This window comes from Ctenopharyngodon idella, chromosome 17, assembly GCF_019924925.1.
Source record: "Ctenopharyngodon idella isolate HZGC_01 chromosome 17, HZGC01, whole genome shotgun sequence".
Taxonomy (NCBI): domain Eukaryota; kingdom Metazoa; phylum Chordata; class Actinopteri; order Cypriniformes; family Xenocyprididae; genus Ctenopharyngodon; species Ctenopharyngodon idella.
This window is the reverse complement of record NC_067236.1, coordinates 5,888,253-5,913,701: the sequence shown is the minus strand read 5'-3', so window position 1 is coordinate 5,913,701 and position 25,449 is coordinate 5,888,253. Positions and strand designations below refer to the sequence as shown.

Sequence of the window (25,449 nt, the reverse complement as noted above, 5' to 3'; positions counted from 1 at the left end):
CACTGTAACCTTGATTTTTGCTTTGCTTTTTTGAAAAAAAATGAGGGACAGGTCTTTTTCCTTTTTTTGGTAACTAACATTACGCCACAAATGTTGTCAATCAGGCTAAATTTATTAAACCCAGAATATTCCTTTTTGGTCAACTGAGGTCATTAGGTTAGTTCTGAAACAAGCCTATACTTTCTGATGTTATCCCTGACCACAGCTATATTTTCTAAAAATGAAAAAGAAAATATAGTAAAGCACCACTACTTCTCTCAGAGCTGTTTAGATCTTTTAAAGAAATGCAGAACCTGCCACCCAGGCCAGTTAATCCCCACTTCCTGTTTCATTCTGGGCCTAATCCAAACATAGCACAGCTGTGCTCTAACAGCAAGTTTTTGCTAGATTAGTCTCACACTGTCCCAGTGTAGATGAAGGGTTGCAAGATCGAGCGAATACTTTCCAAACAGAGAAAGACATGAACACGCTAATGCTGCAATTAGATGAACTACTGTAGTTTGAGTCAAAGCTAAGAGAATTTCCAAAATGTAATCAATTCACATTGCTGTATAAAGCTGCTCTTAAAACCCCCTAAAAACATTTATAGCAGGGTACAGCGTTTGCCATATTGTCATGGCATTGCATCAGCAGCAAGTTCTAAGTAGTAAACTGGAGGCGTAGCCGTTCTTGGTGGCTGAACCTCTTCCTGATGAAACAAACCGTGCTTGCCGACAGAGGACAAGCACCTCATTGGTCATTCAGGGCTTGTTTCTATGACTCCCCAATGGGCAACCAATTACGGTGTAGTGGAACAGTTCCTATCTCCATCATTAGCGGGTGTGAGTCTAGTTTCATGTTTTTATCAACATCAGGAAAAGATATACGACAGCATGGAGCGAACGGACAAAGGGGCATAAAACCGACAAGGAGAAGAATCAAAAAGAATAGGGAAAACAGAGCGATGAGGAAAGGGGCGGATTATATATCATATGTCTTCTTCTCTTTGTTATGAGATTTATATTTCCCTTCATGTCTGCATGCTCTAATCTAATGACTGCTGAAAGCTACAGATATGCAGAGACAGCATTACAGCTTGACAATTATATACAGGATAGACTAGTCAGATTACTGATTCCCACAGTAACTATCAAGATTTTTTATAATCGTAATTATAAGAGTCAATTTTAATATCAAGCACTAAGCCCTAAATTGCTGCCTGAACCAGCATCTGCTTCAGAGCACTAAAGTGCTGTGCCTAAACCCATCACGGGGATTTGCATCATGTCAGCCTAAAAATATCCTCGTCAACCTGGAAACCGATAGAAGACCCCAGTTTCGAAAATGTATTACACTCTGCATAGTGTATAATTATTACTATAGTAGTAACAATTTTGTGAAATGCACTCTCTATTCACAACACAAGAAAGTTATAACAGCCAGGTGACAGAATGAGCATCCACCAAGGACCATGTTTGAAAATGAAACTTCAACTTAAAAGGAGACCTATTATGTAAAAATCACTTTTAGACGGTGTTTGAACCTAAATGTATCAGCAGTGTGTGTATACAACCACCCTATAATGATAAAAATCCACCCACTCCTTTTTTTTTTTATCTCCATAAATCATAAGCAGTGTCTCAGAACAAGCCGTTTGCAGATTCTGTACAAAGTGACGTCATTTGTACAAGCCCCACCCATGACTGTTGACGGACACTGCCGTATTAGCATAGACCCCGCCCTGAGCGAGAAAAACAATAAATTTGAACTAATGTAGCTTTAAAACGCATGCAGATAATAAACTTTAATGATGAAGAACTGTTCGTGAGCGTGATATAATCAAAATCAAGCAGATGTCTTGTTAGTATTTGGTAGAGTATCCGATGCATGCAGGAGCTGTGAAAAAAGGAAGCGCTATTCTGGACAGAGGGTGGGGAGCAGCAGCTCATTTGCATTTAAAGACACATGCATGAAAACAGCATGTTTTCGCTAGCGCTCGAAAATGGGTATTTACAACATGGTATAATCAATGATCTGTGGGTTGTTTTGAGCTGAAAATTTACAGACACATTTTGGGGACACATGACTTAAAGGGATAGTTCACCCAAAAATGTAAATCATCCCATGATTTACTCACCCTCAATCCATCCTAGGTGTATACGACTATCTTCTTTCAGACAAACACAATCAGAGATATATTTAAAAACATCTTTAGTCCTCCAAGGTTTGTAATGGGAACCCAAATTAATATTAAAAAAAAAATAAATAAAATAAAATAAAATAAATTATCCATCCATAATAAAACTAAAATGAATCCATACGACTCCAGAGGGTTAATAAAGGCCTTTTGAAGCAAAGGGATGCGGTTTTGTAAGAAAAATATCCATATTTAAAACTTTAAAAATTCAAATCACTAGCTTCCAGCCATATGCAGAAAGCGCAAGTTGACTTGCATCAAATGAGTAAACGCCTGATGCGATGTAAGACGCAGGATGTTGGAGTATCGTAAGCTTAGAGTCTCTCGCGGTCCAAACAAATAGGGCTGAGTGACAAACTCAAGCTCCTCTTCTCTTATATCGAAATCCTCCTGACATTTCTCTTTAAAATTTCCTGTTTTAAACTTCTAATCCATGACCGGTGTTTTGTTTTGCTTTCTCCTCTGCGCAGTATGCGTACAGTCGTTCGCCGGAAGCTAGTTACTTGAATTTATAAAGTTTTAAATATGGATATTTTTCTTAAAAAAAAAAAAAAAATGCATCCCTTCGCTTCAAAAGGCCTTTATTAACCCACTGGAGTCGAATGGATTAATTTTTTTATGGATGAATGCATTTTTTTTTTCCCCCATTCACAACCATTATAAACCTTGGAGGACTAAGGATATTTTTAAATATAACTCTGATTGTGTTCGTCTGAAAGAAGATTCTCATATACACCTACAATGGCTTGAGGGTGAGTAAATCATGGGATAATTTTCATTTTTGGGTGAACTATCCCTTTAAATTACATCTTGTAAAAAAGGGCATAAGAGGTGCCCTTTAAAAGGAGAAGACTTTCAAAAGATGAACCTGGAAATCCTCAAAAAAAAAAAAAAAAAAATGACAAAAACACATGTTCAAAGAAAATGAGAATAGGGAATAATTCTGTTATATTTTACACTGTTCAAAAGTTTTGGGTCAGTAAGTTAATGAAATTAACACTTTTATTCAGCAAGGATCCATTAAATTGATCAAAATTGACAGTAGACATTTATATTGTTACAAAAATGTCTATTTTATATGAATGCTGTTCTTTGAAACTTTCTATTCATCAAATAATCTTGATAAAATGCATCACAGTTTCCACAATAATATTAAGCAACACAATTGTTTTCAGCATTGATAAAAAAATAAATAAATGTTTCTTGAGCAGCAAATCAGCATATTAGAATGATTTCAGAAGGATCATTTGACACTGAAGACTTGTAATGATGTAGTAATGTAATGATGCTGAAAACTCAGTTTTGCAATCACGGGAATAAAGTACATTTTAAAACATTAAAATTATTATTATTTTTTTTTTAAAAGTTATTTTAAAATGTAATAATTCACAGTATTACAGTTTTGCTGTGTTTTGATCAAATAAATGCAGCCTTGGCAAAATTTCTTTCAAAAACATTAAAAAGTCTTATAGACTCTAAACTTTTGAACTGTAGTGTATCATTTTGTAATAATTGAAAATAATTTAAAAAAATATATCATTTTAAATGGCACAAGTAAATTTAGGCATGACAACAGTAATGTACAGTATGAAGAAAATAAATATTCATTTTCTGAAAATGATTTCCTGAAGATTACACTGAAAGGGATCGTTCACCCAAAAACGAAAATTGTCATCATTTACTCACCCCCAAGCTGTTCCAAACTTGTATGATTTTCTTTCTTCTGCTGAACACAAAAGATATTTTGAAGAATGTTGGTAACCAAACAGTTGATGGGACCCATTGACTTCCACAGTATGGAGAAAAAAAGAAAAAAGAAAAAAAAAAATACTACGGAAGGCAATGGGGCCCATTAACTGTTTGGTTACCAACACCTTCAAAATATATTGTGTGTTCAGCAGAAGAAAGAAAATCATACAGGTTTGGAACCACTTGAGGGTGAGTAAATGATGACAGAATCTTTATTTTTGGGTGAACTATCCCTTTAAAGTGTTGTGAAATTATTGTTTTTAAAAATTAAGCTTAAGCGAGCATTAGATGACAGCTAATGTAAATGTAAAATATGAGAAATTAGCATGTACTAAATATCTAACTGATAAATAAAAAAATAAAAATAAACACATGGTACTTATATATTGTGCTTCGCTAAAAGTTCTATAAAAAAAAAAAACTAATAAAAAACAATTACAGCTTGAAGTCTCGAAACAGATTTACCTTTGTGAATTGATCTCAGACGACTGTTTAAGAGAGTTCTGACACTTCTGTTTTAATAAAAACACATCATATAGCATTTATTAAACATGGACACTGACTCCAATGACATGCACACCAATTTATCCTTTAAATGTTGAGTGTTAACATTATTGCAAACACTGGTTCCCTGCGCTTTCATGTATTATATTTTTTATTATCTTAGGATAAAAAAGAAAAAATAAAGAAAAAAACATCGACAATTACATGGGATGTCGTGTTTTTCTGCATAATTTATCGTTATACACAGTGGGGGGAGGGGGAGTGGGGCGGGGCGGGTTGTGAGACTAGGAAAAAGGAACGCTGGCATGCCGTAGCCTTTGTACAACAGCCTGAAGGACTACGTACACCAGCACACTGTGCAGGAAGGGGTCAAAGGTCTTAGCGCCTGCGGACAGCACGAGAAGCATTCACAGTAAGGAGGGGAAGAGCGAGGGAGAGGGGGAGAGGGTGATTGCAGCACTGGCCTGGATGAAGACAGGGAGAAGGAGAGATATGTGGTCTGCTCTACCTCTCCTCCCCTCCCCTCCCCTCTCCTCGCCTGATTGCCTAGATTTTTATCGTCTTTGACACAAAAAAAGGGATTTTATATACACAGAATAGCTACAGGACCCTCCCTCCCACCTCAGGCAATGGTGTCGTTATCCACACACAAAACTCATCAATCAAAATGAAGTAAAACAATATATTGGTCAGGATATTTTCTTCATTATGATCAATGGCGTTCGACATGACTGTCCTCGAGCTGTTGGAGGGGTGGGGAGGAAGGGTCCTTTCCTCTTCAGTTTATTTTCAAGTTTTCTCCTTTTTTTAATTTCACTGGTGTTGGTTGGTTTTTCTTGTTTTTGTCCGGCATGTATTTGTTTGTGTGTGTGCGTGCGTGCGTGCGTGTGTGTGTGTGTGTGTGTGTGCAGATGCCAAAAAGTGTTCAGACTTTTGTTATCTGTGCGTGCTGTTCCTCATCAAAAGGTTCGTTTTCCGGGTCGGAATCAGTGGTGTCTGAATACCGGTAGTGATCTGGTTCATTATCACTCACATCCGGAGTGACAGAAGTTGAAGTGCTCGCTTCTGAGTTTGAGGGCTCCTCCACTGTCTTGGTAAAGTACAACTTCACCTGAGAGAGAGGGGCAAAAGACAGGGTGAAATAAATAAGAGTCCTCTGGAGTACAATTCAATGTACTTTTTTTGTACATTTTTTTGTACATTTGTACCGTATAAAAGTTTGGGTCTGTAAGCATTTTTGATGATGTTGAAAGAAGTCTCATATGCTCATCATGGCTGCATTTATTGGATCAAAAATATAGTCAACAATATTGTTAAAGAAACAATTGTTAAAAAAAAAAAGAAAAAAAAAAAAAGTACAATTTAAAATAACTTTCTATTTTAATATTTTAAAATGCATTTTATTCCTGTGATGGAATTTTCAGCAGCCATTACTCTAGCCTTCAGTGTCACATGATCCCTCTTGCTATACAAGAAACAATTATTATCAATGTTGAAAACAGTTGTGCTGCTTAATATTTTTGTAGAGATCATGAAACTTTTGTCTTTTCATTTTCCTTTCATCAAGTTCAACATTAATTTAAAATAGAAATGGCATTAAATTAGCGTTGCAACAACTAATGGATAAAAATCATACAATAAATCTGGAATGATTCTGATATTTTCCAAATGTATCACAATTCTCTCTCAAAAAGATTCTGAGCTTAGTTTTTAACAGCAGATGGCACTACGTGCTTTAGAAACACATGTAACGTTACTCTGCTTGCTTCCAGTTCCTTTACACACACAAAGTTTGAAAGGGTTGAAGCGATTTACAAGGGGTGTTTGCAGTGGGCTGTGTTTACATTAATTTTGTGTTATAAAAGCATTCTGAGTCGAGGTGCAAATGTATTTAACCACATACACAACTTAGCCGAATGCACGAGCACTCTCCAGAAGTCTTCTTCTTGAGCATTTGAGTGTGTGGTTAAAAACTAGCCAAGAGCACCATCTGCTGTTAAAACTAAGCTCAGAATTGATTCGAGAGGGAAAAATATCAGGACTGATCCAGATTCATTGTATCGCGAATAGAGAATGAATGTATTGTCCCAGCCCTAAATTCTATGGACAAAATGTATCAAAAAATTGTGGAGTGAGCTGCTGCTGGAAAGGTACATGATCCAAGCTGCACAAAACATGAGAATTTCTTATTGTAAGCTTTAAGCTAATGCATTAGCGTAATGTTTAACATGCGGCTTGCCCTGTCAGGCGCTTTGACAGATGTGTGTGCTGTTTAATAAGTGATATGTATCCTCAGTGCAAAACTTTCATTTTATGGTCATATCCTTATCTGTAAGCGTTACAAATTCACACGAGTATTTCCATGAAGGCTCGTCCTGACAAGTCTGCGTTAAACTTTACTGAATGAACGCCGGCGCACACATGTGCGTCAAACAGACGGGACACATTAGAGAGGGGTAGAATTAATATTTAGCACCAAAAAAAAAAATATTCATTTTGCTGAAATACCTGTTGTTGGACGTTAAATTTAGGTTTGAAGTCAACATGGAATTCAAGTATTTTATGGAAAGTGGTAACTGTAAAGGGATAACTGCAAGTAACTGAATATAAATGTAAGACATTTCTAACAGTAACAGGTTACTATGTCCAGAGTGAATGTGTGTGTTCCTCTTATTTGTTAACATGGAGTTTGTGTTTTATTTTTCTTTATTATCTTCATTTTTAATGTAGGGATTTAAACTGTCCTTTTGCTATAGATAAGCCTATATTCACCATTTTTTGTTTTTATAGCAGTTGGCACGTTTGTTTTAAGGACAACATTGGGCAGGATGTGGAATAGTGTGTTGTGTCAAACAAAAAACAAAAAGTCAAAACCAAATTAATCGAAGAAATAATCAGCCAGCTAATTGATTATCAACAATCGTCAGTCCTTGCTGAATAAAAACTCTACTGACCCCAAACTTTTGAATGGTAGGGTATATTATATATATATATATATATATATATATATATAACATTTGCAGTCATCCATGATTCACTTAACGAAAGATAAAATACTGAGATAAAGAATATTTAGCCAGTCATGTGATCAACACCCTAAACCCAAGATGATAAATAAAACATGACTTTAAGTGTACATCATTTTAAACAAAATTACTGAAGTTGCACAATTTAGTCAAAAACATGAAATCATATTTTGAAATGTGATTTAAACATTTAAAACCCCACACTGCTGCAGTCTCATATTGCGGCAATATTCAAGCAATCTTGTCTCCAATCTCCAAATTAAGTCATGTTTTGCTGCCAGCAGAAAGAGTTATTAACTTTATTCATATATAGAATATTACATTTATGTCACAATGTTTTCACTTTCACACAATTTGGTTAAAATTTATGAGCCTTTATTTTGGCAGAAAACTAAAGCAATACCTTTGAGTTTCAGCGTGCAATATTTTAATATATTCCTCATTCAAAATCTGGTGAAATGCAGTCATCTTTTTTTTTTTTTTTTTTTTTTTTGGAGGGACTCAGATTCATGTATTTTGAGTTTTATAACTTGTAAGTTTGAAATAATGCAAATGTCAAAATGAAGTGAAGTTGGAGTGCTTTGCATTCATATTGTATTAGGCCATAAAGCTAATTTGAGTAATCTACTATTCAGCGTTGAACAGCGTTTCCTCACCTTGAAGTTGGGTGAGAAGTATCGGTTAGCTTTGTCCTTATTGGCCTTATCCAAGTCGTTCTTCGTTAAGGTAAGAATCAAGTAGTCTTTATCTCCGTCCGCAATTCCCGCTCGCTCTCCTACCCTTTCTGCGCCCTTTTCTCTTTCAAGTCCGCCCACTGCGTTTCCTCTCTCCTTCTCTCTTTCCCTCTCTGCCGGAGAGCTCTGGCTCTGAGAGGAGAGGCTGTCCACGTCGTTGACCACCGACCCATTCTCCACTTTCTCCCCAGCTTCTTCGGGACCCGGGATGAAGAACGTGTTTATCCAGAAATGGAACATTTTATCCTGCGCACGCACACAAGCAAAGGTTTACATTTGGGCATTGGATGGCCATAAATAGCAAGTGTTTACAAACACAAATACACATTCCAACAACTGCACTTATAAACACATTTATATAGAGCACAGAAACACAAACAGGCCCATGACAGAAACGCTCTGTTGGGAGGGAAAAAAAAGAAATTGAGAAAGAAAACATTTAGAACACACGTAAAAGCATGTAGTAGCTACTGAAGCAGAGACCAAAGACGAACAATAGGAAACCACAAACCACCAGAAAGCAACGTCTCTCTGCAGCCATGGTAACGAGGGCAAGATCCTGCGATATGATGTACCAACGAGATTATGGTTTTGAGAGGAGGTCACAGGTCAAAGCTTACACAAGAACTTACCTTCTTCATCATCTTGCTCTGTTTGTGGAAGAATTCCACTTTGATGTCGCCACAAACTGGAAGAGGCTGAGGGAACTCAAAGATCATGTGCTTCTCTTCTCTCCGCGTGTGGGCAGGGTTTGACGTGTGGATCTTTACCTTCAACTGATACACGACGAACTGAGGGTCTGTTTGATAGAACAGAGAGATGGGGAGAGTGAGAAAGGGGAGATCAAATGGTGGATACAATAAATGAAACAAAAGTTTAAGAGAAAATAAAAGGCAAGAAAAATACATTGTATTGAGGAAAAGAGGAAAAAAGAAAGGTGTTAATTATCAAGGAGCCCACACTGAGTGAAATAACCCCACCCCCAGCTCTGACATCATCAGTCAAGACATGTCAGTGATTAGGAACAGGGTTGATGCAAAGGGAGAGAATATGCATCCAAGAACGAACCCCACATAACCAGCCGCCCAACCCCTGCATGCACCCAGCACAGTCAGCATGTAACACAGGGAGGTTCTTCTTTTAATCAAGTACACCAGGTGTGCAGTATGACAGTATGTTTTTCTATATAATGTTTACATATTTTTCAGCAAGAATGCATTTAATTGATTAAATAAATGTTTTTTTTAAACTTTCTATTAACCAAAGATTACAGAAAAAGAGTATCACGTAGGGCTTGGCGGTATATTAATATATATATTTTTATAAACTATATAGAATGAGGCAATACGGTTTATATCGATATACAGTAGTTTGATATTACGAGCGCATACTGTATGCTTGATTTGGCATAAAAAGTGCACAGAGCGCTCCCTTTATAATCATTAAAAAGCTGTCCCTCATCTTAGTTCATCGCGACCTCACAAAGTTCTGTTATAATAACCAAAGCTGACTGCACAATAAATTTTTTTATTTACATAATGTCCACACTGAATTTATTTTGTTATAATGAAAGGATTTTGCGAGCACCACTCGCCGCTCAAAACACCAGTTTTTGTTCAGTGCTAACTTAAACACCTCTGATTGGCCATTGAGTTCAAGAAATCAACAGATATCTTTGTGATTGGCTGCACGTATGCTGCTTAACACAGTGTAAATAGAAACCTTACACACTGGATCGTTTGCCAAACCAATATACTATTATTATGGAGAAAACTGATCCTAGACCAGCAGTTATGGGCAGCTTTTCCCTCTAAAAGCAATCAGAAGCAGCAGCAGACAGTGGTTTGAGTAAGAAAAGTCCACGCTAGTCTCAATGTATTTGCAGTCCGTGTTTTTCTCTTCATGAGACGGAAATAACTTTTGTGTAATGAAATCATCAGGCGCACAATTGCATGGAGAGTAAGACATGACGGAGTGTCGGCACCCACCGGCAAAAACAAATCGCCGCCTATGGTATTGGTAAACTAGTAACCAACAGTACGTAAAACACCATCAGCGGAAACAACCGAATAGTCACGCGAGTTAAATGTTCGCTACATCAGAAAATATTCGCAAATGCATTTCCATCTCCCATTATTCGCATTAACTCTTTTTCGCACAAGTCAAAAACCACCTCAGGCAAGCATAAAAACTTTTGCGAATTAAGGGATTTATTTTCAAAATTTGGCATTTCTATCACTCGTTTCTGATGCGATACTTCAAAATGTGCATAAAAAACAGGGTGATGGAAACACAGCTAATGCGTGTTCCTCTTACCAGTTTACATTTAGGCCTAGTCTGTGCTACCGTTATTTATTTTAATTTTTAGTTTAATAAATTTAACTTCTGCTTTAAAAAGGATTTTTTGTTTTTAGATTGTAAAGTTGTTGATATAATGTTAGAATGTAATTTGATTTTATTTTATTTATTTATTTATTTTTTGCATGTAATGAACGTTGTTTTAACGTTGTTTGCAGAAAAACATTGGGCAGGATTTTTAAAAATAGAGAATATATTTTTATCCACGGAGATATGATTTTTCAGCCATACTGCCCAGCCCTAATATCAGAGTTTACATAAAAATATTAAGCAGCACAATGTTTTCCAAATCAGAATATTTTTTCAGAAGAATCATGACTGGAGTAATGGCTCTTGAAAATTCAGCTTTCCACAACAGGAATAATAGTAAACAGTTGTTTTCAATTGTAAAAATTAGACGTGGTCAGTTAAAGACAAAAAAAAAAAAAAAAAAAAAAAAAAAAACTACACCCCCCACCCCCAGCGATTAAAAAAAAAAGGGACTATTTAATAATAATAATAATAATAATAATAATAATAATAACAACAATAAATTATATTATAATACAATATATGTTATACTGAAAGTATTAATAAAATTGTTATTACTATTATCGTATTACTAATATATAATTAATTTTTATAAATCATTTCATTTTATTTTACAGAACAGTAAAATTACAATACTAACATTTATGTCTTAATTTCTTTGCTTTCAAATGTTAAACCACTGAGCTTTTATCTTGGCAGAAAATCGCAGGGAGACCTTAATGCTTCTCTTTGTTGAAAGATTTATGAACGATTCTCATTATGAATTTTGGAAGATGGACGGCCCATGTTGTGTTCCCAAATGCAAGTTATAAGCACCTCAAACACACAGCATTAACAGAGTAGCATTTACTGTGGATCGAAACTGAACCTCTGAAACATGCAGCGCGTCAGACTATATTTCTATAATTATAATAATATATATTTATATATAATTTTATTTAGAGTTGTTTAAGGCTGTGGCAAGCAGGGTGGGGCCGAGAGCCTCGGGAATGGAGCGAGAAGAGTGGCACGAGAGCTAAACACCAGTCTCGAGTCTCACAGAGGAGCGACACCAGTGCAAGACGAGGGAGGACCAGGCCTGGGACATTTATGTTGGTGTTTTATTGTGTTTATATGCATCAGTCATCTGTGAGGGGCTAACGCTTCACTTTCGTTTTGTTGTTTGTTTATTTTATGATTAAAGTTATGTTTAACATTCTCCATTTCCCGCCGTCTCCTTCCCTGTGCCTTGAACATCATTACAAAGGCCATTTCGCAATTTTAATCATCATACCGCCCCCCCACCAAAATCATTTTCGGATTCACAGATTTATGCAATTCGTGTGGGTCATACTTTTCAGGCCAGAAAATACGTAAATCTGTATAAATATGGAAAATTCACATAATAATAATAATAATATTAAATATATTAATTAGTATATTTAAAACTGTTTATACTATAATACATTTGATTCTTTTAAAGTATTTAATTCACCAGTAGTACTTAATTCTTTACTGCAATATAAAATTACTCCTACCATGATACCGTCATACCGCCCACCTAATGCACAACAAATTTATTCAGAGTAACTTGATTCATTTATAATTCTATCATTATAGTTAAATTGCTATTGCTTTTGTTCTTGATGAAAAGAGCACATATCTATGGTTTTTTTTAGAGAAGATCAAATATTTAGGACTTCTCTCTACTTCATGTTTCTAGGCTCCTGCCTGAAAGAGACTAGAGCAATAAAAGCTATACTGAACTGTACTGAATGCTGCACAGGGCAGGGCCTGTCTGACATTTGAAGATGCTTCTCTTAATAGTAGTAGTGAAGTAATGCCGTTTTACCCCAGTGCCAGCTGCCTTTCTTGAAGCCCTGGGGATTCACCTCACTCCTGTTTTTAACAGTATTGTCCCCTTAGAGAGAGAGAAGGAAGTTAAAAAAAAAAAAACACCATCAGCCTGACCAAGAGCTCAGCTGCACCACACTGGCCTTGTCAAAACAGCCATCTCTATACACACGCACACACACACACACACACACGTCTGGAACTCTGGAATCTACCTCTGAATCATGGGAGTTCTGAAACTGACTCTGCACTTTTAATTCCAATTTAAAAAAATGAAGAACTTCCCGAAAATGGCAGTAATGTAGGGTGCAGTTCGGGTTGGCGTTCAGCTTGGCTGTGGCGCATAAGTCCACGAACGTGAACAAAACATGAACTAGCATACTATGTATGAATAGGGGGAGGAGATGACAGAGGGCACGATCTGTGATGTCATTATATGTGAGACTGTGGTGGGTGGCAGGAGCTGATATGTCGAAACAGTTCTCAGTGGAAATTTTTAAAGAAAAGAAAACAGGAACAGAGAAAGACAACATACCCATGAGTGTTAGAGTGTTAAAGACAGAGTCAAAAGATGTGGTACAGGGTTAAAATGACAAACAGCAGCAGCTCCTTGTGAGTGTGACCACAACCCATGACAGCATAACCAACGTCAGTTACACCAAACTCTTTCAAAACATCTCAGCGTTCAAAAAAGCGATGTCATTTTAAAAAGGTTAAAGGAGAGTAAGACTTACGGCATGTGCCACCACTGAACATGGGTAGAGTCTGGAAAACCATTTTATGGAAGAGGAGAGCAACGGGTTTATATTCCAGCTTGTTCTTCAGCAGGTAGCTGTAGTAATACACATACCTGCGCTGGCTAGGAATGGTCACCCCCTGAAAAAGAAAAAAAAAAAGCTCAGTACGTCCACAGAAAAACTTTTTGTTATCTGTTAAAACTCGGAAATGCAAACTAGCTCTGATAACTCATCAACAGCAGTTCCAGAGTGAAAATAGAATGCAGAACTAAAGAGCATTGTACCTTTTTATCCCTGGTCCTGACTTCCCCATAAAAGTCCAGTGCCTCTTGTGCCTCTGAAAACTTCCTGCGATGCAACAGGTAGGCGCATATCATGACCCCTGTGCGACCTTTGCCTGCCTTGCAGTGGATGGCCGCCACATGGTTCTCGTCCTCAGACAGCCACTGGTCGAGATCCTCGCAGAAGGGCTTAATTAACTCCAACTGTGGCGGGTTGTGGTCCTCGAAGGGATATTGTGCCACTGAAGACACAAAAAGATTTCAGATTCCAGAATCACCTTTATAGTCCTTCAGAAGAGGACAGGAATGAGAATGTTGGGTTATGATCACAATCTTCACCCGAGAGGTGCAAAACCATCTAAAACATATGTCAGTAATAGGTGTCGCATTATTCCAGTACTGATATCATTAAATATTGATATCATGTTAATAATAAACATGAGATAATATGGTAAATAATCCAGGGCCAGTAACAGTATAAGGTTGACACCCAAACAAAGTACTATTTGACCAGCGTATAGCTACTACTGCTGCAGGCGGAAGCAAGAAAAAAAAAAAGTTTGCTCACTACTGTAGGAGTTTTTTGGATTCCGTAAAAAAAAAAGACGCAATGTTAGACACCCGGTTCTGCAGGAAGTGCCGATTAACAGTTCTTTTGAACAGTTCTTTTGTACGCTTTTTTAAGCCTCCCTTCACTCGCATTTGAGTGTAATTCATTCATTGGCAAAAAAAAAAAAAAAAAAGATATCACAATACTATTGTTACCATAAATTCTTTTGGCCATGATAATCTGTAGTGAAAATCTGATTACATGACAGCCCTAACCAGTAACTAAAACTGGGATTTGACACAAATTGTATGATTCAATTCAATTTCGATTATTTTAGATATGTATCAGGTACAGTAGATGGCAAATTTTCAAGGAAAAGAAAAATCTCTCAACTAATGCTGTAAACTATACAGGGAGTCAGTTGGTACTACATTACTATAATATTGAAAGCTAAAATGAACTTTTGTAAACAAACCCTTAAATTACACACAAAGGAAGTTTTTATAATAATAAAGTTATAATACTAACTTTATAATTAGATAATTATGTTTCTACTACAAATCATTTTTTGAAATATAAACATTTTAAATGGTGGCTGTCATAAAAAAAAAAAAGTTCATTTTTCTCGCTGACTAATGAGTTTATGGTCACTGAATGGCTTTTCTGAGGTAAATGTACCATTATGTGACATTGTTTACAAGCTGTTTTATTGACGTCTCCGCAGTTGAAACACTAATGATAATTAGTTCGCTCGCGCTCCATGGTGCCGCTTCGATCTGAGGTGGCTACAGCGATCTGTCACGCCACATTAAAGAGCGCAACTGTATTTACTGTTTCAATTATGTAGGAACAGAATTTGAACTCTGAGACTTGACAACAGGATAGACTAAAAGATCGATTATTGATATCGGAATTGATATTGATTCATAAAAATGAGATTCGATTAAACTTAACAAATTAATTTTTTTTTTTACCCGGCCCTATAAAACAGACATCAAAAGAGTTGCTTTCTGTGTTTTAAATAAACAGCAGAATAGCTTACGAAATTCAATACATATATATATATAAAAAAAACAAACTTATTTTCAATATTTCAGGTTTCAAAAACACCAAGTGTTTTTGTCACACCTCAAGTCACAGCATGTAATCAGCACAGACCACAAAACAATCATTACTAGCAACCAAAGCTGCCTAATGACTTCCCCTTAATAATGAACCATCCCAACTGCGGCAGACTTTAAAATCAGTTCATATAATGTGTGATGACTGCTGTTCAACTGTGGACTTAAAACAATTGTTTAGACCAGTGGTTCTCAACTGGCTTGGCCATGGGACCCACATTTTCCCATGGTCATTAAGCCACGATCCAATTGTATTTTTTAGTTTTTAGTTGTTGTTGTTTTTTTTTTTGTTTTTTTTTTTAAATTAGTTTTTGTTAATACAATAAAGTTAGTAATTTAGTATGAGGCACCACAGACCGATATGATTTTTTGGGGCCGATACCGATATTAACAAACAATTATTGGCCGATACCGATATTTGTTTCCTCTCTTATTTGAAATTGTCATCAAAATATTTGATGACATTTTGATCATGTTTTAAATAAAGTTCAAAAACACCTGCATTAAAATATACTAGCAGGTTTATTGCTGCATCATCAAATAATTTCTAATGAACATCGATTGGATCCATTTAATTGGATCAGGCCTACATAAAAACAACAGAACAAAGATATATATGAAATAAACAGTGCTTTTTAGGTAGGTTTAATAGTTTTCAGGTACAGAAATAAAGTAAACAAATGTAAAATAGCACTGCATATTCTTCACTGTATAAATTATAAACATATTAATCCTTTATTGTAACAGACTTTATTGTGATTAATCTTCTAATTTGTTTTTGTATACATTTTAATATTTTTTTGTAAGTTTAAATATGTATTAGATCTGCACTATCTCCTTTACTAAGGCTGGACTCTTATTTTGACGGGTGTTCTCGTCTACGGTCTGAGGAGAGCACGCAGTTCTTCAGAGTTATTTTGCAGATTTAAAGTTTGTCCGTTTATTAAGCATCCCCCGAAAAGGCATAAGATCTGTATGTATTTGTTAACTGTTAGTTGTAATAAGTGTTTTGAATAATTCGCTGTATGCTGATGATAATGCAATGGAGAGAGAGAGAGTTTAATGCGCATTTCTTTTGCTCTGTATTGTTTAGCTTTTGTGGTGATTTGTTTGGAGTGAAAACGGACGCAATAAACTTAATAAAACATCAGTAAAGGTTTGGTCATCATTCGGATGGGGTCCGCTACACTTATGAAAGTTACAGAAGTTATTTAGTCAAGAATAGTGTGTGATCTTTTGTTATTTGATTAACATTAAAGCGCAGACAGCAGCCCTAGGATTACGCAACAGTCATTATAAAGCTCAGTGCCTTCACTCAGTTAATTAATAAACCATCGGTTTGTTATATCGGCCTTTTTCCTGCTACAGCCGATATGCCGATGGTTGCAAATTGAGCAAAAATCGGCCAATAAATATCGGCGGCCAATACATTGGTGCATCCCTAATTTAAATATATAACAAAATAACAAGAGAAAAAGAAAAAAAGTAGCATTTTGGGGTTATGGAAACTACAGTTACCATGATAAACACAAATACCAACATGAACTGTTGGAAATATGGAAATATCATACCTGCATGCAAATCCTTCCCAGCCAACACACAACATACCAGTTACATAATTTATTGGTACTTTTTGGTAATCTCATGACTTACTAATTGACAATATTACAACGTTGCATGCTCATAATTTGTCTTTGTTTATTATAAAGTGATATACAGCACGTGCCGCCGCATTTGCACGTGCAATTGAAGAGTGTGTGCTATGATCACAGTACTGACAGGACAGGAAAGTTAGTTTTTCTGAGGCGAGAAGTAACAAGTTACAAAAATAACATTAGAATAATGACACTGACAATACAGCCTGACAACATTTCATCTAACTGCAGATACTGAATCAGGACAACGTGTTTTTCTCAGGCACTCTTTACTTAAACTGCATCTCTGACAGAAGTGTCAACAGCTTTCACGCATATCTTTCAAAGTAAATGTCTCACGTCAGAAAAAATAAACACAGAATTACGTTTGTTGTTGCTTCTTTGACTGCACACTCTGCAACTCACTCAAAACTATTGCGACCCACTTTTGGGTCATGACCCACCAGTTGAGAAACATTGGTTTAGATGTTATCATGTGCTGCCCCTCATCTCTTTCTGAAGTTTTGTATCATAATCACATCTGTGGATGTCATATGATTATGACTTTCTGAACTATGACTCCTCCAGACTGCAAATCTGAGCAAATGCTGTGTAGCGTTTCTAGCGTATTCTAGTCTTAAAATCAAACTCAGTCACTTCCATTTGTCTTTTATTTAAGTATAGTAGAAGAGGTATAATGGGAAAGTACTCATGTCATCACACATTTCACACACACAGACAAAAAAAAAAAAAAAAAACCCTACAAGCACCAAAAAACAAAAACAAAACAAAAAAAAACACTTTAATATTTTAAAATGGAAGTAGATGTACTCACCCCTACAGTTGAATTTGGATGCGTCGTAGTGTCGTTCAGCACATCTGGTAAGAAAAGCACAAAAGTTTACCCAATTTTCTTACAATAAACATTTATCTGTAATGTCTTCAAATATAACTAAATACTTACAGGTTATAAATTTTATAATGGTTCTTATGCTTTGAGTCAAGAAACCTGGAAGGAAAAACATCATCATGAGAAAGACTGAAATATCACTTTTTTTTTTTTCCAAAAAGCAATCAGATAAAACAATTTAGAGGCTGTGATTTAGATGTTTAATTCTAACTTATAAAAACACTTGATTCGTCAAACATACAGTAAGAAAAGAGACAAAGAGGAAAAAAAAAGTTAAAGCTTTTTAGGTGTTTTCAATTGGACTTACCTAACAACATCATCGATGTTATTGCGGTAGACTCCCTCCAACCTTTCAGCGGGAAAGCCCATAGCAATTATATTGGGATATATATCTGATATGCTTGTTAAGAAAAATAAGGACATACACAGACTGCACATCACTTCATAAGTCTGAAGTTCAGTGCTCACAAAGAATAATTTATCCGGAAGTGACCACATGCAAAACAACATGAACATTAAAAATGTCAATACATACATGCAGCAACATAAACAAGCAACAGTATTGCTTATTTGGACAGATTCCCCAGAGTGTCATTACATGTCTGTTAAAATTGCAGTAATCATGCAGTCAGTCCGTTGTTCCCATGACCTGTACCTTACCAAAGACTTCAAAATCAACAAGGAGAAAAAGGCAAAACCTGTGATACAAAAGCTCAGCTGTCTGTATAATGTAAATGTCACACTCTCACCATCATCACTGGAAGTTGACCTTTTAGCAAAGCGTCAGACTGTAGGCACAGGAGTGTCTGCACTTTCCACCTACACAAAACAGGTCAAACAGTTTCACAATCCTGATCTAGACCAACCAGGTCAAGGGTGACCAAGCAGCCACTGCGCTCAAATTAGGGCTGCACAATTAATCAAATTTCTATCGTGATTACAATGGATGCTAGGGCTGGGTATTGACACAAACTTCAAAATTCAATTCGATTTCGATTCACAAGCTTGCAATTAGATTCGATTCAATATCGATTATTTTGGATAAAAAAAATTATATATATATATATATATATATATATATATATTATATATATATATATATAAAAAAGGAACAGTACATGGCAAATTTTCTCAAGGAAAAAAATCTCTCAACTAATGCTGTAAACAATACATGGGAATCAGTTCTACATTACTATAATATTGAAGGTTAAAATTAACTGATTTGTATACAAACACTTAAATTAGTGGAAGTTAAGGAAGTTTTTATAATAAAGTTAAAATACTAACTTTACAATTATGTAATTATAGTCACTGAATTTGGTTTCTGAGGTAAATTTGACGTTACGTGACATTGCTTACAAGCTGTTTTATTTACGTCTTTCGCATTTGAATCACTGATTGAGCTATTACACAAGACATGATACAGATTTCGGTAAGTTGTACTGTATCTTTGAACATACCTTTGGGTGTTCATTCATGTTTATTTCGCGCTGTAACTGGTATTAAAGTGGAGAAGATGATCAGTTCACGTGCGCTTCGCGTTGCCGCCTCTCTTGATCTGAGGCTACAGCCATCGGTCTCGACACATCAAACAGCGCCAAAACGGTTATTTTTTGAATTTCGTAATAAAATGGACAGAATTTTAAATCTGAGACTTTGTTTCATATCAAAAGTAACAAACACAAAGCTTATTGCCATTTATTAGATGGGAAGAGTGCTACAACGTAGTCTATTCATTCATCAACTGAAAACAGACTAGATTAATCGATTCTTGGGATTTAATAAAAATGAGAATCGATTAAAATTGAGAAATCAATATTTTTTTACCCAGCCCTAATGGATGCCACAAAAAAAAAAAAAATGTCCACTTATATTATTCTGCTTAAAGGGCCGTTCACATATCGTGTCTTTTATGCGCGCAAATTCGTTATTTACAATGTAGGTGCGCGGTAGCCGCGCTCATAATGGAAGCAACACACATGCGGTGCGTTTTCCCAGGCGCATCGAGATAAAAAAATTCTCAACTTTTCAGAATGCCGCAAGCGCACCGCAGCTCATGTGACAAGAACCAACCGATCAGCTTCGGCCTTTCCGTAACAAAACACCTAAAAAGTTCAGCCGAACAGCTGATCATAGCTGTACAGGTAGGGTTGGGTATCGTTTTAATTTTAACGATTCTGATTCTGCTTATCGAATCCGGTTCTTATCGATTCTCGATTCCGATTCCAATATTTATTTTTTTTCTGGAGAGAAAATAATGTTTTTACCTTTTATTCTTGCCACATTTAGGCTATAACCAGTAGTCTGTAACTGTTTTTGTACCCGAGTGTGAGACGCTGCTATTGCTAATATTAGCTGTATCTAGTGCTTTAGGACTCGCGGCTGGGTTCACATATCGCGTCTTTTGCACGCGCAAGTTCGTTATTATGTAGGCGCATTATTTAAAATGTTTCCAGACGCGCCTATATGCTTTTCAGAATGCCTCAAGCGAACCACAGGTCATGTGACAAGAACCAACCGATCAGCTTCGGCCTTTCCGTAACATCAAAAGCTCAGCCAGGTTTTATTTCTCATCTCCATAAATATATCTAGTAAAGCTAATGCAAGGGCTAGAAATCAATTAATCCTTGATACTTCCTCATCATCTTGCAGAGCGCAGTTCATGGTTGCATAGCAACGACAGACGCCACGGGAGCGAAAGCGCTTTGGAAAGGAGGAGAAAGTGGTGTGGCCGCGCTTTCCACACGTTTTCAGATGCGACATGTGAACGGCCCCAAACATGGTGCATTCCTTCAGATTAATGCCGTGTTGAAGCAAAAGTCAGTGCGATTGTAATGAACTGCGTATGAGCGTGATGAGATAAGGTCCTTGTCGCAGGTCCTAGCAGATAGATACAACTGCTGTTCACCGTGCGAGAATGACTGAAAAATGTCAGGAATCAATAAACAATCTAAATGCGCGCATCGTATCGAATACCAGGTTCTTTGAAAATTGGAACCGGTTCTTGATACCCAACCCTATGTACAGGGTGGTTTTTATATCTCATCTCCATAAATATATCTAGTAGTAAAGCTAATGCAAGGGCTAGGATTTAATTTATCCTTTGCTTAACTTCCTTGTCGTTGTGGAGAGCGCAGTTCATGGTTGCATGGCAACAACACACGCCGCAGGAACACAAGCTCCCGAGCACTTTCCACGCATTTTTAACCGCGATATGTGAACGGCCCCCAAGATGTGTTTTTTTTTTCTTTCTTTCTACAGGTTAAGGGTTTTTTTTCCATTGTTTTAATTTTAGTTTTAGTATAACATTATAATACCATGCATATTTTTACTTTTTTTTTTTTTTTTTAAAGAAGAAACCAAACCAATGTTTAGTTGACATTTGAGGCTTAATGCTATAGAAAAAACTTCCTGCTTCAGGAAGTGTGTTTTCAGCTTGTTTATTTTCATATAAAAATATGGCATGCAGATGCTTCAAACAATGGTATAAAGCTATTCAAAACATCATTTAATGTAAATTGTGATAATCGTTATTAATAATCGCAAATACAATTTCAAGGGAATAATCGACAACTATGATTTTTGTCAATCATGCAGCCCTAGCTCAAATGCAACTCCGATACTTAATAATGCAGCTTTTTTAGGGCCCGAGCACCGGTGGTGCGAGGACCCTATTGGAATTGCTCCGCTTATTTGTGTTTTTTTATTTATTTATTTTTTTATTTTTATTTTTTTTAACACTGCAAGACAATGCAGTCTTCTTACAGGACCTCACTCATGTCCATTCTTTCGTTTCTCACTTCCCTTGCTCACTGTGCATCTGCAGGCATTTCTACTTGTGCTCTTACTCCCATGATGTGTGCAGACTCCGGGGGAGGTTCACACCTCAACACGGCTGAGAAAGAGGGAGAGAAGCAGGGCTTCTCGGTTCTGCTCGTTTCCTGTTGTACACTGTCAGAATAGAAAGCCAGAAGCTTTATAATTGGATGAGTCATGCTTATTTTTAGCCCAATTCCTTAAAACGGTTAGCGACTCATATATCATAACTAATGTTAAATAAATCTAAAGCACTAAAATAGCTGGTGTTCACAACCAACAGACTGGACAAACCATAATAGACCCAAAAAAAAGAAAGAGAAAGGTGGCTGAATTTGCACTGTATTGTACTGTATGTGTACGTGGAAAGGAAAATGGCATGTTTTTAACGTAATCGCACTTAATAATAAGACAGATGGTGAGCAAAGCATTTCCAAGGACTCTCAAAGCACAGTTGTGAGAATTTACACCCCTCTGAAAACAAAACCAATAATCAAACTTCTTGCAAACAACCTGATTCTGTCAAATCAGTAACTACATCAGATGCCCATGTTTCACAAGCCTTGACAACACTTCTGAAAAAATGTGGAATCCACAGCTTCATGTCACTGAGCAAAATGATGCTCACGGGCAGGACAAAAGTATGCACAGGATGCACTGATTATTATTTTAATTTTATGCCCAATGACCAATCAATGGCTGATATTAAAACTGTATATAATGTATACCATCAATCATTTCAAATGCAAAAAACAAACATTTAAATATCCAATATTAACCAATGTTATACACACACACATATATACATATATATATATATATATACATATATATATACATATATATATATATACATTATATATATATATATATATATATAAAAATATATATTTTATGAAAAGTAAAGATGGAGCATCAGTGTGAATGAAACGTCCATCAAGGCATGTTTATCATGTGTAAGTAATGCATAGCAGACCACAGACAGAAAAACAAGGCATCTGCATTGCATCCTTCTCCCTCATCAGCTGCTAAGCAATATCTCAATGTCAGCCAAGTACAGAGTCACACTGTTACAGCTAGTGGTTTGACATGTAAACCATTTACACCCAGAATGCTAAAACACCCTCCCCACCCTTTCTGAGCATAGCAGCATGCAAGAATTCTGACATGACACTTCAACCACACAAAGAATAAAAAAAAAAAATCTCAGAAAGCAAGCAAAAGCAAATGAAGTGACGCTGTGACTTTTCAAAACAAATGTTTAAATCAGCAACAGAGAATACACTAATTTAATGTCGCTGATGAGCAGACTAAGGCGTTAAACTCTGCAGCTCAGACAGCTTGTATGACATTTGACCTTTCCCAGCATGCTCAGTACACCAGTGGTGTAGCTTTTCAGAATCAGAGGCGAGATTTACTGCAGCAATGAAAAGGCTATGCTGGACAACCAAGACCATCACAGACTTTAATAGTGACAAGCTGGAATTCTTAATTATTTAGAAAACACCAAAAAGTTAGGATTCAACCTCATTTATGGATCTGATAGATAGGTTACTCTAATACTTAACATCTTGTTCCATTCTAAAACGACAGTAGGCCATTTACTGTCAAACACCTGACCTGCCATACTTCCTCAAATCTACAAGACTTAGCAGCAAACTCCAACCGCTTTCTGCACAAAAACTGTACGAGATCACATCTGCTTCTCTCTGCAGATCATGAAAGTTAGGACCTCACACTTCACCTTAATTCTCCTGCACCAAAGGTGCTTGCACGCAGGGGCCAAATTGGTCAAACAAAAGGCCGCCTGATATCAGCCAGATGAAAATGAGGAAGAGGTCTAAATGCTGAAAGCAAATGGAGATCTGTCATAATTCTTTTAACAGCCATGATGAGTTCAAAACCAAAAGGGAATTTCCACCTTCTTTTTTTATTGTCCATGTAAATGCATTGGAAAATAAAAATATTGCTTCCGTTTTGTGGTGGATTAATGAAAGAACAACATTTAGGCCAAGCTGATTAATCAGCAGATATCTGAACATTTTTAAAGTCAGTTTTTTATTTTATCAGTTCCTAATAGAACTGATAGCTTTGTTGATTGTAAGCGCTCTCTAATCATGGGTTTTTTAATGGCCGATATCAGTCAACCACTAAATAATAAATAAAATGTTTTAGACGTCAGAATCATGATTGTCATTTATCATTGCCCACAGCATTTGGACTTAATGACGAAGCGTGTTCCATGCCGACCTGAACATATGATTAATTACCTTTTTGATAGGCTAAAGATGTTTGACATTTTCTTGTAAAATGGATCAAGTCAGGCCTTCCATGGAATCCCGGGTAACCAAACTTCTCTCCACAAGTGTGTATGGAAATCAATTGATTCAAATATAGCAAAGAATAGCAAGGTTAGAACACCCTCCACACTGCATTATGTTCACTGAATAGACCTTTCATGTCTTTACATGATCAATAGTACTGTCATTAGCCTGTAGAAGAAATCACAGATTTGTCAATACACACTGATTTGAGCAATCTCTTCAGCAAACTGATGTCATTGTTGTGCCAAGCACATATAGGAGCTGTCAAACAGCAAAACACACTACTATTCAACAAAATAAGAGAGCATCCTATACTGTATGTAATATTGGCAATCTGGAAAGAGACTGTCTGCCATTACAGCCATGTAGCTGTCAAAGAAGTGATCTGACCATGGGTATCCCACAAGAGAGGTTAAAACAATATTTCATGATCAAGAGCGTCATGACCAAGCATTTTTAAAAGGATTTGCCTAACATATAAGACATTAAACAAAGAAAGACATTAAAAAAGGAAGTTATACTGAGAAAGCATACCCATCATTCTCACTAAAACTTGACGTTTACAAGATATAACACACACACGCACCACAAAATGTAGAAAATAATAATACAAAAAGTAGTTTAGACAGGAAATATATGAGTAAGGATACATGTAAGGTCCAAATCGAAGCCATCCTCCTGGTACCTCCTCTTATTCCGACTGACTATTTCTTTAATTTTTGCAGTCATTGCCATGACAGCAGTTCAAAACACTTCAGTTTTATTCCGGTTTATTGTTAGAAAGGGGGTTATATTTGTTCGGGATGGTTCTGTGCCTCTCTCACCCTTGACTGTGTATATGTGCGCGCGCGGGCTGGCTCGGTGGGTCTCTCGCAGACGGGCCTCTATCCGCTCCGGCGCAGCAGGCCCGACTCTCCCGGTCCCGATCGCTCAGTCCTCCGAGCTGCTGAAAAGGTCCTCCGATCCCGCGGCCCGGTCAAGCCGGAACGCATCCGATATAATAACAACAACAATAAAACAGAAGTCTGTGTGTCCGGCGCGCGCGCCGTGATCAGGTCCAGAGAGAGGAGCGAATCCTCTCCATCTCCGCGCGAAGAAAACACACTTGCGAGCCTTCCCCGACTAGCATCGCCCGCTAGCCACCACAGCTAAACCCCCCCTCCCCAAAACCCTCCTAACGAATGATCATCGTCGTCGCTGGATGGCCAAGTTGGTTCCGTGAAAAATGACAACTGACAGTCTCCACCTGAACTGTGTGTTAGATATGCGACGGTAGCCGTTGTAGAAGCGTGAAGATGTGCGGTTTATCGGCGGGACTCATCTCTCCTCAGGGTGCTCCGCAGCTCCTCTCTCAAACTGCCATCATGGCTTCCCACTGAGGAAAAAAGAACGTAGACCCGGCACGTTTAACCAGAGAAAAAAACATATCCTACCGCCAACAGCAGAAATAGTGCGCGGACGCGTGCCATTTAGTGTTTTATAAAAGCGACCCGAACAGTCGCTTGAAAAAATATCAGCTAAGGAAAAAATTAAACATGTACCACACGCTGTGTGGAAGGAAAATTAGGTGATTTCCAAAACGCGATAGTAATAAAGCGACATTCACTTTGAAGGGCGGAAAGATATGAATGTGAGGATGTACGCAGTGCTTCTCCCTGTTAGAGCG

General features: G+C 36.9%; 1 protein-coding gene across 2 annotated transcripts; it reads right to left on the bottom strand.

The window, feature by feature from the left end:
* Positions 1-4,416: 4,416 nt before the first annotated feature.
* On the bottom strand, positions 4,417-25,296 carry ptena (phosphatase and tensin homolog A). Of its 2 annotated transcripts, XM_051869347.1 has the most exons (10): positions 24,434-25,296; positions 17,951-18,035; positions 17,698-17,742; positions 17,569-17,612; positions 13,432-13,670; positions 13,145-13,286; positions 12,409-12,477; positions 8,822-8,988; positions 8,112-8,435; positions 4,417-5,540 (listed from the first exon to the last, which is right to left on the bottom strand). In XM_051869347.1, exons 1-10 carry the CDS (start codon positions 24,516-24,518, stop codon positions 5,355-5,357), a joined length of 1,386 nt encoding a protein of 461 aa, XP_051725307.1. In that variant the 5' UTR covers positions 24,519-25,296; the 3' UTR covers positions 4,417-5,354. The 2 variants fall into 2 exon arrangements, with proteins under 2 accessions (XP_051725307.1, XP_051725308.1); XM_051869348.1 differs by lacking the exon at positions 12,409-12,477 and having other exon boundaries at positions 24,434-25,293.
* Positions 25,297-25,449: the final 153 nt, after the last annotated feature.

Bases quoted from the DNA above. Each gene is read 5' to 3' on its own strand.
- ptena (XM_051869347.1), bottom strand. From the start codon at position 24,518: ATGGCAATGACTGCAAAAATTAAAGAAATAGTCAGTCGGAATAAGAGG. The intron at 17,613-17,697 runs GTAAGTATTTAG...TTTTCTTACCAG, and splicing joins CATTATAAAATTTATAACCT to ATGTGCTGAACGACACTACG. The intron at 12,478-13,144 runs GTAAGTCTTACT...TCTCTCTCTAAG, and splicing joins GTTCAGTGGTGGCACATGCC to GGGACAATACTGTTAAAAAC.